The 16747-nt window shown below is 47.1% G+C and overlaps 1 protein-coding gene across 1 annotated transcript in view; it reads right to left on the bottom strand.

Moving 5' to 3' along the window:
* The window catches only part of Col6a6 (collagen type VI alpha 6 chain), a 135993-nt gene that overhangs the window by 10012 nt on the left and 109234 nt on the right, over nt 1–16747 (bottom strand). The window contains exons 33-36 of the mRNA XM_052187444.1: nt 14981–14992; nt 11725–12218; nt 5092–5188; nt 1494–2165 (exon numbers count right to left, since the gene is read on the bottom strand). Coding sequence (XP_052043404.1) covers nt 1494–2165; nt 5092–5188; nt 11725–12218; nt 14981–14992 — 1275 coding nt within the window. The remainder of the gene's footprint in view (nt 1–1493; nt 2166–5091; nt 5189–11724; nt 12219–14980; nt 14993–16747) is intronic.

The following is a 16747-nucleotide window of genomic DNA, read 5'->3' as shown; positions in this document are numbered from 1 at the left end:
ATGGCTAGTAATTACAATTGTGTTGGATGGGCATGACCGTAGGCCTGTGGTTGAAGTGACTTCCTGCAGTTTTGCAGCTGTATTTTAAAGGTGGCGCTTTAGGAAGCTGCATCACGCCCATTGTTCAGAGCAGTTTCTGTATTTCCCATGAGTCCTACCTGCTCTTAGCTTAAAACATGTCTGCTCTTTTCCTAAGAGGGAGGGGCTGCCTCATCTGATCACGTGACTGGATGCCCTGGCACGAAACAGCAGGAAGAATTGTGGGATACCAGGAAGGACGTCTCAGGGCAAATCTTGCCCCCAGCCCTTATTAAGCATGTTTCTTTTTGAGTTTTTCAGAGACTTACCAAATGGTCTTTGGTTCAACCTTTATGAAAGGCTTCCTTCAGGGTGACCCCTTGCCCTTAGTTGTTCTTTGGGGTTTCTGTTCTGGAATCTATGGAAATAAATCTCACTCTGGGGGCTCACTACTCCCGTGGTTCCTAAATCCTTCTTGTATGTGTGCTTCTTGGGAGCTCTTGTGAGATACACATTCGGATTCAGAGCATCTGGGGTGGGGCCGACCCCTGCGTGTCTAACCAGCCCCACTGGTAGTTGGTGCTGGCCCTAGACTCACTGAGTGGGATTTGCCATCGGCCCCATCAGCAGCCTCTCTGCACAGCTCAGCACATCTGCAGCCTCAGCCCACCTCGAGCCTCAATACAATGACAGCTTAGGAACCAGGCAGGCACTCGCTCAGGCCTTCTTCAGCCTGTGCCTTCCCATTTCTTTATCTGCACTTCCTCGGACAAGAGTCACAGGCTCTGAAAACAGATATAATCACCCACCGCCCCGCCACCTTCAGCCTTGGATCTGGGCGTGGCTCCTCAGTCATCCTGCTGCATCTAAAATGACCTGCAGATTTCTCTGGACTCCCATTCCAAGAAAAACAGCCCGTGTTTGTCTCCTTACAAGCACCAGTTCTTCTCCATCCTAAGAGGTCATGAAGCTGAGAAGAAGTTATGCAAAGCTATGCCTTTCATTCTGACCGATAAAGCGATATCTCCTAACACTTCCAGCTCGGACTTGGGAACTTGTCCAAGCAAAACCAAGGATTGTTTCTGGTTTCCCCTGGCTTCTTTCTTTCTGTGTGTTCACTGTAGAACCCTCCCACCAAAGGGCAGCTCGCTAGTGTTACATGGCTCGGCAGCCGAGTCCAGGCTGTGATTTCACACCCCCAGACTACACCTCTCCATGCAGACTGATGTGTGGACAGCTGCTTGTTATGATTGCTTCTCCATAGGAACCAGAGGCATAAAAGAAATGATGAGCCAGAAAATTAAACGCTTAGGAGCCAGAGTGTCCTCCCTTCCACCATCCATTATTACATATTTTCCTCTCTGACCCTGCAATGCCCTTGAAGACAAGAGGTGTCCAAGAATGCATGACAGCACATCACCCTGCTAGGGAATCCGGAGCAGACTCTTAGGCACAGGGACAGCTTTATGACTTACGCCTGATGGAGTTTATAAAGGACTTCACAAACTTCACACCATATCTGTGGTCAGGTTTATGAATGCGGCCAAGCTGGATCAAGTGCTGGTCTACCGGGTGGCTGGCCAGGTCTTCCAGTTCTTTGTCATCCCAGTCAGGGCCCAAGGAGAACACGAAGAGGGCATACCCGTGACACTTGGCTCGTAAGGACTCTTTCTTTAAGGTTTCCGCATCCAGGTGGCTGGTTTCCCCAGCAGATATCACAAATATGACTTTGTTTCTTCTCAGATTGGGTGTGTTTAAAAAGACATTGTCCAGGGCCCACCTGAGGGCATGGCCCAGAAAAGCCTCTCCATTCAGCTGCTGGACTGCTTGTTCCACATGTCTCTTCATGAGGCGCTTACTGCTATAGGTGGTTAGGTTGAACTCAGTTCTGACTGGACTCCTCTGGGTGTTGGGTAGGAAGCCGAGAGGAGCGTGGCTCAGTAGGGCCACCCTGTCTCCAGTGACAGATGTCTCTGGCTCCGAAGAGATTTCGAAGTGATCTAGCAGGGCCTCCAGGAAGTCTCTCATGTCTTCAAATTCTGCACTTCCCACGTGCCGAGAACCATCCAGTAGGAACGCAGCATCCAGGTAGGACTGAATGGGGGGTGGTTTGGCTTGGTCACAAGAAGCATCCGGCTTGCATAGATCTGCAAACCAAGTCACTTAGAGTTAATCAGCAGATAGAGACAATGAGTGGAAGAGTCTACCTCAGCTATTTTAGCATGTCAGAACTATATAGACTTTGCTCATAAAATAGTTATGTCTTTGACATCAAGAGTAAGTTTATCACCAAGATGTCCAGATCTGATACCAGACTGTGAGTCCTTGACTCTATGCTATCAGTTTTTAAATTGTGTTCGATGGAAGTTTAATCTTGATTGTTGTGCTTATAAAGTTTGAAGTGAGCAATTCATCTCCTGATGTAAGAAAACACTGTAAGAGGACACACTTCTAGCGTTGACTGTGTGCAGGCTAAACCAAGGGCCTTAGTCACGACACTAGCTGTGAAAAACTCATCTTTAAAAATTAAGCTTTAAAAGGCAATGCAAATAAATAACTTTTATTTCAACTTAAGTAAGAGTTCATAACTTCGTGCCCCTTATGAAAAATGCTCTTCCATAAAGTCAAGTCATTTTTATAAATATACCTCTCTCATTATACATGCATAGCAAGAAAAAAAAAAGAGACTGGATTTTATTGAATGTGACCACAATGAATGAATGGGGGAATATGATAAATTGGAAATGGGAGGATTCTAGAATTCACTTAATCTATTTTCATAGAGCCCACTGAAGCAGGGGAGTAAGTCATTCACAATGGATGCACTATGCTTCTAGAAGTTTCTGTATATGAAGTCAATGGTGTTTCTTTTTTAACCTTTACTTGTTTGTTATACACATATGTATACATAGCCCCACATGTGTGTGGAGGCAGAGGAGGACTTTCAGGAGTCAGTTTTGTCCCTCCTCGAGAGCCCTGGGGATTGAACTCAGGTCATCATCTTTGGGGACGAGCCCCTTTACCTGAGCTAGCTCACAATGCCTTATTGTTAGAGAAAAGGACACATGAGGTAGCAGGCTGGCCCCTTCGCCTGAGAGCTGGGATGCCCAGATTCTGATCTTATCACATAACTAACATGACGTCACCTCTGAACAAGCCACTGTTAGACGTCAGCACAGGTTTTCTCTGTACAACTAATTGTTTGTAACTAACTGGGAATCAGGCAGACCAGATGCTGAAGGTCCATCTAGTTTGTTAGTAAATGTGATGACTGAGCATAAGACTGTGTTCCTTAGAAACCAAAGAGGAAGTTAGAAATGGAGTAACAGGCACACGGATGGAACTTAGATACCAGCATGGACCATAAATACCAACTATTAAGTGAAAAATCTAATGGCCAGCATGCGGATCCTGTGGGTGTAGCAAACTTCCTATCTTCATGCTTGCTCACAGACTCGATAAAGACGGCTCTGCCCAAGTCCCTTACTGAAGCTTAGTGAAATTTTATGAGCCAGAATAATGGTCAGATGACGGAGTAGTCACCTGTGTGCAGAGCCGTTTCTTAAATCAGGGACAGCAGGCTGCCCATTTGGTCTGTTTTGTGGGGGTTTAATTGCAGGAAACGACAGCCAAAATATCTTCCATTATATGCCTATGAGACAAAACAAGGGTTGAAGCCACGGCACAGAGCCAGAAGCCCATCATCCCCTGTCACATATGTACAGTTACCGACTGTGCAGCACATCAGCGCACTGTTGGAGCTGACATGTCCAGGGGCACAACTGAGATCGTAAAGGCTGGATCCTAGCACTTCGCTGGTTTATGTGAGGGAGAGCGCCAGGCTCCAAAACTACCCAGTACAATCCACGGCCCCCTGGAGGGCATGAACAAAAAGCTTGAATCCAGGGCTATAGGGGGCACAGAAAGGCAATCTGGGAACTGTCTGCCCCCTTCTCAGGATCGACCCCTCTCCAGGTGAGGTCATCAGCACAGCAATCCCCAGCATCCCACTGATGCACATGGAGAAAGTATCATCCTGTCTTTCTCCAGGTCTCAATGGAGAGTTTCAGGGAATAGAATGAGACTCTTACTCCACAAAAATTAAAGGCACTTTGGAGGCAGCTTTCCTGGGTTTGATCTGGTTGTGGGACCCTGAGGAAAATAACACACGCCTCTCTCAATTTGATCTCTCCTCATCTGTACAATGTTACTAATAATAGTTCAAACATTTCAGTGTGGTTATAAGCCTAGGCTGACACAATTTATGCAAGCCAATTAAAACCATGCTTGGAGCATAAGAAGCCCAGTAGTTGAAGTCGGAACTGTCACCACAGTAGCTGACATCAGGCAGCACAATTACAACAGTGCACAGACTATAGCGGAAGCTTGGTAACTGCCTGCTGTCGTGACCACCTGTGACCCCAGCGGTTCCCACATGGTGATGGGGCATCAGATGGAAGAGGAGAGGAACTGGTTCCAGCTAGACCAATGGACTGTTCACCACAATCAATACTGCCAAAGTTTTTGTTGCCTAACTCTTGGGAGTCTATGAAGATGCCTGGATGAGTTTCTGTCTTCCCCTCCTAGTGCACTGAAAAACAGTTCCCAACCAGCAAGGAAGGTGCCAGGTTACTCCAATGCCTTTGGGGCCAGGAATATGTGTGTGTGTGTGTGTGTGTGTGTGTGTACATTTGAGATTTAGAAAACACATATAAAATACTTTATAGCATGAAAAACTTGGCAAGAGACAGGCTAAGGTTTTTGTTCTGTTTTTCAATTATTATTGTTTCCTGGAAGCTGCACTAAGGTAGAGAGGCCAGGAGTATAACCTTCCTGCTGGGGTGCACTGGAAGGGCCCTGCAGGCTGAGCTGAGAGGCTCCGTGTGTGTGTGTGTGTGTGTGTGTGTGTGTGTGTGTGTGTGTGTGTGTAAGATCCAGTGTGTGTCCCGAGCCCCAGGGAGGCCTGCCCTAGGCTGTGCATGTTTCCATGGCCAAGTTCCAGCTGCTCCTGCCAGTGGGGACTCAACACTCTGAGCAGGCCTGATCAAATTCACTTCTCCCCGTGGGTCTCACCATAGCAGAAAGTGCACCGCTGGAGTCTCTCTAACGCTGGCCCTTCGTCAGACCCGGAGGGAACCACAATGACTTGGAATGTGCCAGTGTCATCAATCTGGAAGAAGGCAGAGGCAAGAGAAAGAACTGCTTAGCGGGTTGGGATGTAGGAACCTTCCAGCAGTATTCGAGAGCTGAGGTCAGGGGAGGGCAGCCACACAAGGATGCCGGGAGGTGGCCCGGCTGGTTTTAACCCTTGACTCTTTCTTTAGCTGTCAAAGCGGAATTCTATTCTAATAATGTCCAGAGCTCACCACCATGAAGCAGTCAGTGGGTGACATGGGTCAGCAGAGAGTACAAAACATTTCCTATCCATATCATCCAGCCAACCAGGGGAATTCCCCATCCTCATTCTTCATATACAGCAACTGAAGCTCAGAGAACTGTCAACCCTGATCAAGATTGACAGCCTACACTCAAGTCAGTTATGGAAAAGAATGAGACCCTGACCTCCACCCTCCTGCTCCTGCACCTCACGCCAAGTCCAGAGAACCAAGGGCTGCTCTTTATAATACAAGCAAATTGACAACCAAAATTAGCCGTGACACTGTTTTAATGTTCTCTTGTGAGCTAGGTATCACAGAGGTAGGCTCAGGTCCAGGCCTAGGTGGCTTACATCCCAGTCCCATCAGTAGCCCGTCTAGGAAGCTAGCAGATGCAGAATCTTGACTCTGCCCTAGCAGGAGTGACTCTGCCCTGTTGGCTTTTAGAGGCATCCACAGTGTTTCAAGCGAGCCACACCTTTGACCTCCTGAACAGTGATGAGTGACTGGTGGCCAAGGCAGGGCCAGCTCAGCGAGCATGAAGAGCAGATAAGGATGTGCCAACTGAGCAAGATTAGCAAACTTGCCCGTCAACTGTGAAACAACTAATAGGTGAAGAAAAATTGTAGTGATCCTATCCTGTGACTAAGATGGGTCAGATGATATTTGTTTCCCAGTGAACCATCCCTAGCCTCTCAAGCAAATAGCACTCCTCTCTCCCTGGTGACTCTCATTCCCACACTTAATCCATAGAGGTGCAACTGCAGAGGTCCTGGTTACCTAGGGCTATACCATTTCTCTGACCAGAGCCAACTGGACCATGGCAGGGCATCTAAACTATTCTTTAAGGAGTTGAGAATCGAGTCCCAAGGGCTGTAAGGCTGTCTAGAGCCATGGTTCTCAACCTTCCCAGGGCTTTGACCCTTTTAATACAGCTCCTCATGTGAGGGTGACCCTCACCCGTGAAATTATCTTTGTTGCTACTTCATAGCTGTAATTTTGCTACTGTTATGAATCATAGTGGAGAACCAATGGTCTTGAAGTAACCGTCTGTAGTTACACAGTGGGCTATATTCTCCCTGGTGGACCAAGGAAGGAGGGGATTAAGAAGAAAGGAGGAGGGCATCTCCTCAAGGCTTAGTCCTATTTCTGCCCATGTTTTATCTCACACAGAGCTGATGGGGGAGCCTGTGCTCAACCACTTCCTCTCCAGTTGCCCATGGCTTCGCCTTGATATTCCTCCTGGGTTAGGGGTAAAGGCTTGGAGCTCTTGTGAGAACTGAAGATGGAGGTCCTATTTCTAGACCCAAGTCCATGGAGAAAGGAACAGAGTGCTGCAGAGAAAGGCAAGGAAGCAGAACGCTATCAAGGCAAGAAATGAATGTTGTGTCATAAGGGGACGGCCATGGAGGCTGGGCAGGGAGGGGCACAGGAGTTGTAGTGACATGAATGGGGACTTCCAGAAGTGGGGAGCAGTGCCCGTCTTCCTCTCGCCATCTTCAGTGGCTTCTGCATCACTCGTGGACTGTGCAAATGTCTTCTTGTTAAGAGTGACTAGAAACCAAACCAGTCAGTTCAGAGAGTGTGGGAAGGACACCCAGGGTGGGAGTGGGCTGCAAGGGTTCTTCGTGCTGCCAATCACGATGCAGAATAAGCCTGAAGAAAATTTAGAAACCACACCAGCCAGCCTCACCGCTTTACAGGCAAGGGAAGTGCACGCGGGATAGGAGTTGGGTCTAGAAGGCTCCAGTGCCAGGCTTGCTTTTCCCTCAGAAGAACAAGCTTCCCTGCTCCAGGCGCTTTCGTGTCCTTGCCGTGCACCAGTGGGTCCTTACTTAATTAAGAGCGATGTTTCTTTGGAGATTGTCCAGGGAATGTTGTCATCTGCTAACTAGCTTTGTGTTCTATGTGTCCACAGCATAACAACTTCCACATTTCTGGCAACGACCACGCCTGATAATGGATGTTCACATTTAATCATGTATCCGCACAAGGATAGAAAACGGGAAACACATCTTCCTCACAGATGCTAATGAGTTGCCCCATTAGGAAGAGTCCACTGGCGACCTGCATTCTCCCAACACCCCAGTAAGTAATCGCTTCATATAGTTTGAGAGATGCGGTTTTGGGGATCACTGATCCCACTGCTTAGCATGGGGTTGCTAGAGTACAAAAAAGAAAAAGAGATCCCTAAACTGAATGTGAGTTGGGGATTTAAAATGGTAAGTTTCTGTGTTTCTCTTATTGCTTATTTTCCTGAAAAAAAAATGCAAAGAGGCACCAGCGTGGCTGAGGGCACAGCTAACAAGGCTGCAGCTGAAGTGTGGGCATCTGTAGATGGCTGGATGGCTTTTCTCTCATAGACATCTCAGGACTCCATAAGATGGCCCACAAGAAAAGGATGGCGTTCTAATACACTGGAAAGTCTCCATTCTTTAGAATGCACAGAGAGGGTTGGGGGAGGTCAGCTGTGCTAGCAAGACTTATGTCCACTTGACCCAGCTAGAGTTCTAGGAGACATAGCAACCCACAGCCAAGAAAATGCTCCTCAGAGGCACATGTGTGGGGGTCTTGTCTCAATTCGTGGCTGATGTGAGAAGGCCCATCCCACAAGGAGTGGTGCCAGCCCTGGACAGGTAGATGTGGGTTCTCTAAGAAACCAGACTGAACAACCCACAGGGAGCAAGCTGGTAAACAGCACGACCCCATAGCCTCTGCCTCAGCTCCTGCCTCCAGGTTCCCGCTGGCATGAGTTTCTGCCCTGACTGCCTTCCATGATGGATTAGGATGTGAAACTGTAAACAGAATCAGTATGTTCCTTAAAAGTTGCTTTTGGCCATGGTGTTTCGTCACAGCACTTGAAACCCCAAGGGTGAGTAGGGATTTAGAGCCCCTGACACAACTGCACAGGTCCTTTCAGCCAGGCCTTTTCAGCTCTTGGTGAACTGAGATTTAGACAGACCACGATAAATATGAAGGATGTTTTAAAATATGACCCTCAGATACTGTGTTACTTGAGTGTAGGGTTCTGTTCTTAAAGAAAAATTTAATAATGTCTAAGTGCTCAGGGGGCAGGGCAGGCAGGTCTCGGAGAGTTCTAGGTCAGTCAGAGATACAAAGTCCCTAAAACAAAATATCGCTCCTCCAAACCCCACCCCAAGACCAAAACAGTAAGAACAAAATCATAATGATAACAATGAATAGCTTAAGTCCAGGAAAGGCATGGGGAATAAAAATGGTCATAAGAAACAAAAAGGCAGAAATAGAGTGAAGCGACTTTCTGCTAACCGTGTCAGGCATCTGATTCTACCCAGCTAGCACACTTGCCTCTGTAAAGCCCTCCTAGACAGCATGGCTAGGCCCCCTCAAGGGCAGAGTGTGCTTAGGGACCTCCAGTTCCTCCTTATATCCTCAGAGCCCAGGACAGCTCTGGCAAACTCGGAGCAAACGTTTGACACCGTAATGAACCAGGCCAGATTCTGACCTCAGATCCTTCACTTGCTGCCGCCCAGATGTATAAGGTTTGTTGTATTAAAATTAATAATACAGAAATTAAGAATCTTTGTATGGCTACTATAGACAACAAGAAGTGTATACCAAAAGGAGCATACCATGGTTATCTCTGGAGGGGCCCTGCCAGAGCCTTACACATACAGAGGCAGATGCTAACAACCAACCATTGGACTGGGCGTGGGATCCCCAATGGAGGAGCTGGAGGGTGGTCTGGAAGAGCTGAAGGGGTTTACAGCCCCATGGGAAGAACAACGATGTGGGCCACCCAAATGCCCCAGGACTCCCAGGGACTAAACCATCAACCAAGGGGTACACATGGTTCCAGCCAAAAATGTGGCAGAGGAATGCCTTGTTGGGAATCAGTGGGAGGAGTGGTCCTTGGTCAGTTGAAGGCTCAATAGATGCCCAACAAAGGGAAATCAAGGAGGGAGGGAGGTGGGAGTGGGTCAGGAGGAGGAGCTTATACATGGAGGCAGGGGTTGGGAGGATGGGTTGGGGATCTTGGGGGAGGGGGAAATCGGGAAAGGTTTTATCATTGGCAATGTAAATGAAGATTATATTCAATAAATAAAATTTAAAAAAGAGTTTAGCTACGGTCAGGGGAAAGCAAAACAATAAAAACAACAAAAAACAAACTAGAATCTTTGTGTGGGACTGAGCATGGTGGTGAAGAAGGAGGGGGAGGAGAGAAGGGGGAGAGGGAGGGGAAGGGGGAGGGGAGCAGCAGTGGCTTTGTACATTCTTGTGTGTGTCAGAGGACAGCACTGGGCGTTGGTCCTTGCCCTCCACCACGCGCAAGGCAGGGCTAGCTCACTGCTGTGTTTCGGGCTAGCTCACTGCTGTGTTTCGGGCTAGCTCACTGCTGTGTTTCGGGCTAGCCCGTGAGCCGCAGAGGATTCTTTCTGCCTCCGTGCCTGGGTAGGAGTGCCGGGATTGCAGACTCACGAGTGCACTAAGCTTACAAGGATTCTGGAGACTCCAACTCTGGACCTCAGGCAAAGGGCTTCACTACCAGGCTGTCTCCCTGCTCCACAAGGCTCAATTTTAAAAAATCAATCTTTACTGAGAGTCTCAAGACAATTTAGGTGGAATCTAGAAACTGTCTTTGTGGATGTTAATAGAGAAAACAAACCAAAACACCTAACCCCCCAAACCACAATACCTTTCCTACACTGTGTTCTGTCCATGTACTTTCTGAGAGGGTAGAATCCTGTTGGTTTAAGTAACTGTCACAAATACCGACAAGTGTTTTCGCCAGGATATGAAGCTGTCCTTTGCTTTAGGACTAAACACACAAGGACTCTCTCACCAAAATCACTTACAGACTTTCCCGGCTTCCTTTGCGTGGCTCAGACACAGTCTTTTCAAATCTACCTACAGTATCCTCTGGACGAATCAGTCCTTTTTTTGGTTTATGTAATTCTGAGTCCACGGATGGTAATAGCCATTCCATCCCCTGTGCTACCCCAAGCCCCGTTAGTATTAAACAGCATCAAGCTATTGCAAAAGCAAAGCTAATTGTCCTTGTGCTTGCTAGAATATTCTGTGTCCTAAGGCACAGGGATAAACCATTTATTCTTTACACGGGCTGTCAAATGTTGAGACTTCTTTCCCATGCATTTCCCAATCCTCCTGCTGTCTGGAGCTCTCCATGAATGGGGAGCCCAACACCACGCTGGGACAGCACCCACTGGAAGGATACTTTGTTGGGGCCAGTGTGTCTTTTGCTATGAAGGATGGGAAGCTGTGGATGCTCCGTCCTGGCTGGTTTACCAAGGGATGCTACGTGCTGGTTTTAATCCTTAATCTAAGAAGCTTTAGTTGGAATGGCTTTTCTCTTATAAACTGGGGACTTTTACAGAACTGAAGTTGAAAACCATCCTATTTGTTTATTTACTTTGCTTTTGCATGGCTGTGATACGTGGATATGTTCTGTGTATTTGTACATGTGTGTGACATGCATGGGGAAGCCAAATGTTGTCCAGATGTCTTTCTCAGTCACTCTCTAGCGTGAGGTTTGAGACAGCTGAACCTAGGGCTCAGCCCTTCCTTCAGGCTGGCTAGTAAGCCCCAGGTACCATCCGTCGCTGCCCAGCATTGGGCTTACAGCTATATACTTTCATACTTAGCCTTTGTATGGCTGCTGGGGACCCAAACTCAGGTCCTAATGTACTTTGCTGAACTTTTTCCACAGATCCACAGATCAGGTTTTGAGACAGATTTTTCACATAGCCCCAAACCAGCCTGGAGCTCACCAGTTAGGTAAGGATGCCCCTGAACTCCTGATTCTCATACTTCTGCCTCCCAAGTGTTGGCATTACAGGGTGTGCCCTCACGCCTAATCAGCTAGCTTTTCAAAAGCACACAGCAATGAGCACTCTCTTGACCATCTCCAGGACACCTCTATCTGTTTACTAACCTCCTGATTTTAGTATCTTTGGAGGCAGAGGCCATGCAGTAAGCAGATAGGGACACTGTGGTAGAGCAAACTGAGTATCAAATCCTAACACTGCCACTCTGCCCTGGCAGCTGTGGAACCTGGACCAAGAGTTGGCCTTGTCTAGGCTCGGCCTTTCCATCTATAAAATGAGAAGTGCTAGTCTTCATTCTTTGCACAGTAGTTGTAAGGATTCAACAGGAAAATGAACACATTGCTTCTCCAGTGCTTGGTAAACAGTCATAAAGCACCTACCCTTGTATTTCACTAACCAGAATGGCCTTGTTCTGAAGGCAAGAAAAATGTAGCTCTCTATTTTCTTATGAGGTTTCTGAATATTGATGAAGTGAATGAACAAAAAGGGTTTTATGCAGTGCTTACCGAGAAGGCACGCTTGACCGAGGGCACGCTGCTGAACGCAATCACCACTGGCACAATGTCCAGGGCGCTGAACTCCATGGCAGCTGTGGTAATGGTCTGGGCATCGGCCGACTGACCACCGCTAAAAAACGTGGCGATTCTTCTCACGTGAGCCCCTGGAAGGGTTCTCTTGAAAACATTCCTGGAGATGAACCTCATGGCTTTGCCAATCTCCCTGCTGTCAGAGGATCTCTCATAAGGGAGAGCTTTAATTTCCCTGAGCAGCTGGTCCTTCCTGTAGGCATCTGAGAATCGGACGAGGTGACTGGTGTGGGAGCTGTAGGCTAGGATAGCAATGCGGGCACCCACAGGGCAGCTGGTCTCCCTAACCTTGACATCCCTAACTAGGGAGACCATCATCCCTTTCATCCGCTCAAAGTCATGCTCTGTGACGTCCCGGGACTGGTCCAGGACAAACACCAACTCAGTTGGATGCACTGGGCACTCAGGTTTTCCTGAAAGACAAAAACAAAAAACAAAAAACAAAAAAAACAAAACCCATGCCTCCTGTCATGTAGGATGTTTGCCTACAAGCAATGCATGGAAAGCAAAATCATTTTAAATGCTAACTATTCAAATACTTAAGCATTAAATAATTAATAACCCAAATATTAAAACATATAAAATATTAAATGTTTACATCTTGAATCATTAAAATGGCTATTCTGAAAGCTAGCTATATGCTCCTCCGGGATAAGCGGAAGAGGGAACAGTCTAAAATCAACATGATTTGGGATTAAACTTGTAAGTTAATTACCCAATCCCTTCTAAATGGTAGAACCTGTTTGGAAATGTCCTTAACCCTGCAGAAGCCAGCTAAAAGGCATAGTCATTCGCATTTGTACTTTAATCATGTTGAAAAATTCTTTTCACTTAATGAGGAATAAAGAAGTGGAAAGTCATTTCATGGAATGACTGTGAAGACTCCTTTTATAATTAAAAACCAAATGGAGGATAAGAGGCTAGGGACGGAGCCCAGTCAGTGGGTGCCCATCTGGCATGTCCTGGGTTTGATCCCTGCTGCCGCATAAGACAGATATGGTAGCTTACGCCTGTGCCCACACACTTGAATGGTAGAGCCAGGAGGATCAGAAGTTCAAGGTCATCCTAAACTATAGAGTTCCGCAGACAAAAGGAATGCCTCCATGGCCAGTTACGGTGCATGCTGATGCCAAACCGGTTCATCTCAGCGGAGATGGGGCATAACTTGTCAGCCTTCGAGTCTAATTAGTGGGATGAGCAGGTTTTCAAAAAATCAAAGTCATGTTAATTTTACAATGAAAAGTGAATCCTAACTAAGTGTGGGCTTGATGCTTCTCTCCTTGTGTTTGGGTTGTTCTGGATATAAAACCAGCAACAATACTGGTATAATTTAGGGATACGGGGAGGAAGAGATTAACAGTGCAGCTGGATAACACAGAAAAAGTTTTAATTTTCAAAGGAAAAAAATAAGAGCTAATTTGAAGTATAGCCTCAAACCCAGAATGCTGTTTCCAGGAGCCCAAGGGCTCTGGAGAGCTCTTGCTAATGGCTTCTGCTAACACGAGGCAGGTGGTGTCTCTACCTTCACACCAGCACTACCAACTCATCCTCTGGCCTTATTAGTTATTGAGACTTTTTATTTGAAAGTTCTCTGTAATTAATGATTATGAGATTAGACAGACCAAAGTACATACTGCTGAGTGGACTTCTGCACAGCCAGAAGAGCCCCTCTCTCTGCAGCACATTTTGCAGCCTCGCTGCCAAGTATATTTTTATCCACATATCCACAAAAATACCCCTATGGAATGCATGACACAGTGAAGACTAGAAAAACAATTATCTTTACATCCTCCCTCATGACGTGTGTCCTTTACCTGCACCTAGCCCTTCCCCACAACCAAATGTTTACCCTTCCCTGTTCACCCCTCCATGTGGTATACTGTACCCATGTGTACCTTTGCTTCTGTACGTATGACAGGCTGGGAGGGAGAACATGCGATTTTCTTTCCGAGATTGTGTGACCTTATTTAAGGATGTCTCGGAAGTCCATCTACACAGCTCGATGCAGCTTCTAGCTCCACTTCCCTTGCTTTTAATGTGCTAATATCTCCCTACCACTGTGTCTCAGGGATAGTGGGCCCTGTTGCTTTCTAGGGAATGCCTAAATCTGCTCTGTTCCACAGCTCTGGTAATTGGATTTTTTGCCTTACATTTAGAAAACTGTGGCTCCTTCAGTCCTGACTTCAAGTTTGCTGCTTCAGGGAAAAGCCCTGGTCCAAAAAAGTATCCACCCGTGCTCCTGACATTATGGCATTACCGTACAGCCTGTGCTTTATCTCAGATTCTTCATTTGTCCATTTGTTTTCTATTTGGACTCTCCGTGAGAATGGAAATGTACAATGGATCTTGTCTGCTGTTAATCCTGTTGCCAGCTCAGAACAAAAGACTAGCGCACAGGAGGCTTTCAATAAGTCCTTATTAAAGGACTGAGTTAGCAGAGGGCAAAGGCTGGTGAAGTCATATGAGGGGATGTGTGTGTGTGTGTGTGTGTGTGTGTGTGTGTGTGCACGCGCGCATGTGTATCCATGTGTATGCATATATCAGGCTGATATCAATGTATCATGTCATAAGCATTGGTAAAATACATTATAAAATGAGACTAAAGCCACTGAGGGGGGGTTGGCGATTAACATTAAGCACGAGCTACCCAGGTCCCAGCATCCTCTTCACTGCACATCTCTCGCACGTGTTATCTGATCCTATTCTCATTCTATGCTCTGCATCCTAAACCCTGCACTACAGAGAAGACATGACAGAGATGGGGGAAGAGAAGGAGAGAGGTGGAGTGGGAAGAGAGATTTGGAGAGGATGGAGGAGAGATGAGAGAAAGGGAGGGGAGGAGGGAAGAGGGAAGAGGGAGGAGGGAGGAGGGAGGAGGGAGGAGGGAGGAGGGAGAAGGGAGGAGGGAGGAGGGAGGAGGGAGGAGGGAGGAAGGATATTTTAAAAAATTCAGGTAGGTGAATATGCTTCACAGCCAAAGGGCTTCCAGTTGGTTTGGAAAATTGTGATGAAGCACAGCTATAGCTGATGAGTCCTTAGAGGCCAAGAGTCCACGCTGAGTGTGAGCAAGGGAAGGCCAGGTGCAATTTCTATCATGCCCATGCTTGATCTTGTCTTCCAGGCGGGGGACCCCCTGGAGCTTGAGTAAAGTGTGCCGGAAATGAAGATCACTCACCATGTCTGCCAGCTGGGGAGGAAGAACAAAGGAGACTGGGTTGTTACCTGGTAGGATACCGGGGTTCTAAACTGCTCCGGAAAATCGGAGCGGTGGGGCCATGCCATTCAATGCTCAAGGCAACAGAGAGTCTGGAGAAAACGCAGACTGTGACCTGCATCCTGGAACAGCAGGGGTCCATCTAGAGTGGAGGGGTCGGGGAAGAGGGATAACATGTAGCCATCAGTCAGCACCTCGAGGCCAGCTGCCGGACGTGGAGACCCTCTGTCTGAGAGGGACCATAGTGACACAGGAGCTGAGCTCGATATGGGGAGTTAGAGGGTCCTGACCCCTCTTTATAATTTTTTACACATCTATAGATGTCAACTATATGCACATGCACGAATGCATGCACATATACATGCATGCATACATACATCATATATCATCTAGTTGTTTGATTTTTGTGTGTGAAGAGGTATAGGGGAGGATGGGGACCAAGCCCTAGGCCTGGGTCACTTTCTCATGATTAGCTAAAGACTGTACCACTCACTGTGTCACATCCTCAGCCCCAAAGGCCCGAATCTTATTTTTACTTTTCTTTTCTGCAGCTCTGGGGATTGAGCCCGAGACACATAAGTGATCCACCAGTGACCTACATCCTAAACTCAAGTCTGTACACATATATGCAGATGGATGCGTGGATATATGTGTATGCACATGAAATTGTATATATTTGTCTGTATAAGTGTGTCTGTAGGTATACATAATATATGTCGGCATGGGCTGAGTCTCTCTTATCTGACAGGCTGGGACTGCATATATTCCTGATTTCAGATTTCTTTTGGTTTGGTATGTTTACATGTGTACATAACGAGATCTCCTGGGGATAGACCCCCCGAGTCTATAAACTGAAGGTGAGTTAATACACTGTATTTAGTGTGCCCACATTTTGGCTGCAGCTTGTCACACTGAGGACAGATGTGACCTTTTCCACCTGTGACATTATGTCAGCAATCAAAATGTTTGCACATCTGGGAGGGGTCCCCCTGTGTATGAACATATTTGTGTATCAAATAATTAAAAGTGATAGAAGCACTCTGGAAGAAATAACCACGGGCTGGACCACACTGCAGAGCCACAAGCCGTGGGGAGCAGTTACATTTCAGATAATTGAATGCAAAAATTTAGCTTCTCAGTAGTTGTCTTTACCTTTGTATCCAAAGCCACATATGACTGCAGTTAGGCTGCTGAATGGTGCAGGGGGCACCTCCGCCATGGCAGATTGTCCTGCTGGGCAGTGCTGCTTCAGGCCACTAATATGCAGAGGTCCCTTCCATTGCAAGGCCAGGTCTGGAAGAAGCCCTGACCATATTCACATGGTCCTTTTATGGTATAATTCATACTTCTGAAACAATTTTGCATCCTTTAGACCAGATGTGCTGGGTGGAACCCTCACATTTTAAAGGACCGGGCCCTCGTCATTACTGGTTACTTGGCTCATGTGCTGGGTAGAAACTTACTGTGCCAATTCAACCTCAAAATGGCCTGTCTCCATGGGCTCCAGGTACAGGTATGGATTCCCACCTGTGTTCCTTTCTGCTACGGGGAAGGCAGAGTCCTGAGCAGCTTGGCTCAGTGGCTTCTAAAGCCACTAAAATTCTGTGTCTCTGGGCCTGGAAAGATAGCTCAGTGGTCAAGAGCACTTGCTGCTCTTGGAGAGGGCCTAGGTTTGATTTCCAGCTACACAGTAGCTCATAACCATCGGTAAGTCCGGTCTAAGGGATC

The sequence above is a fragment of the Apodemus sylvaticus genome, chromosome 7 (genome assembly GCF_947179515.1).
Source record: "Apodemus sylvaticus chromosome 7, mApoSyl1.1, whole genome shotgun sequence".
Taxonomy (NCBI): domain Eukaryota; kingdom Metazoa; phylum Chordata; class Mammalia; order Rodentia; family Muridae; genus Apodemus; species Apodemus sylvaticus.
This window is presented reverse-complemented; position numbering and strand designations above follow the sequence as displayed.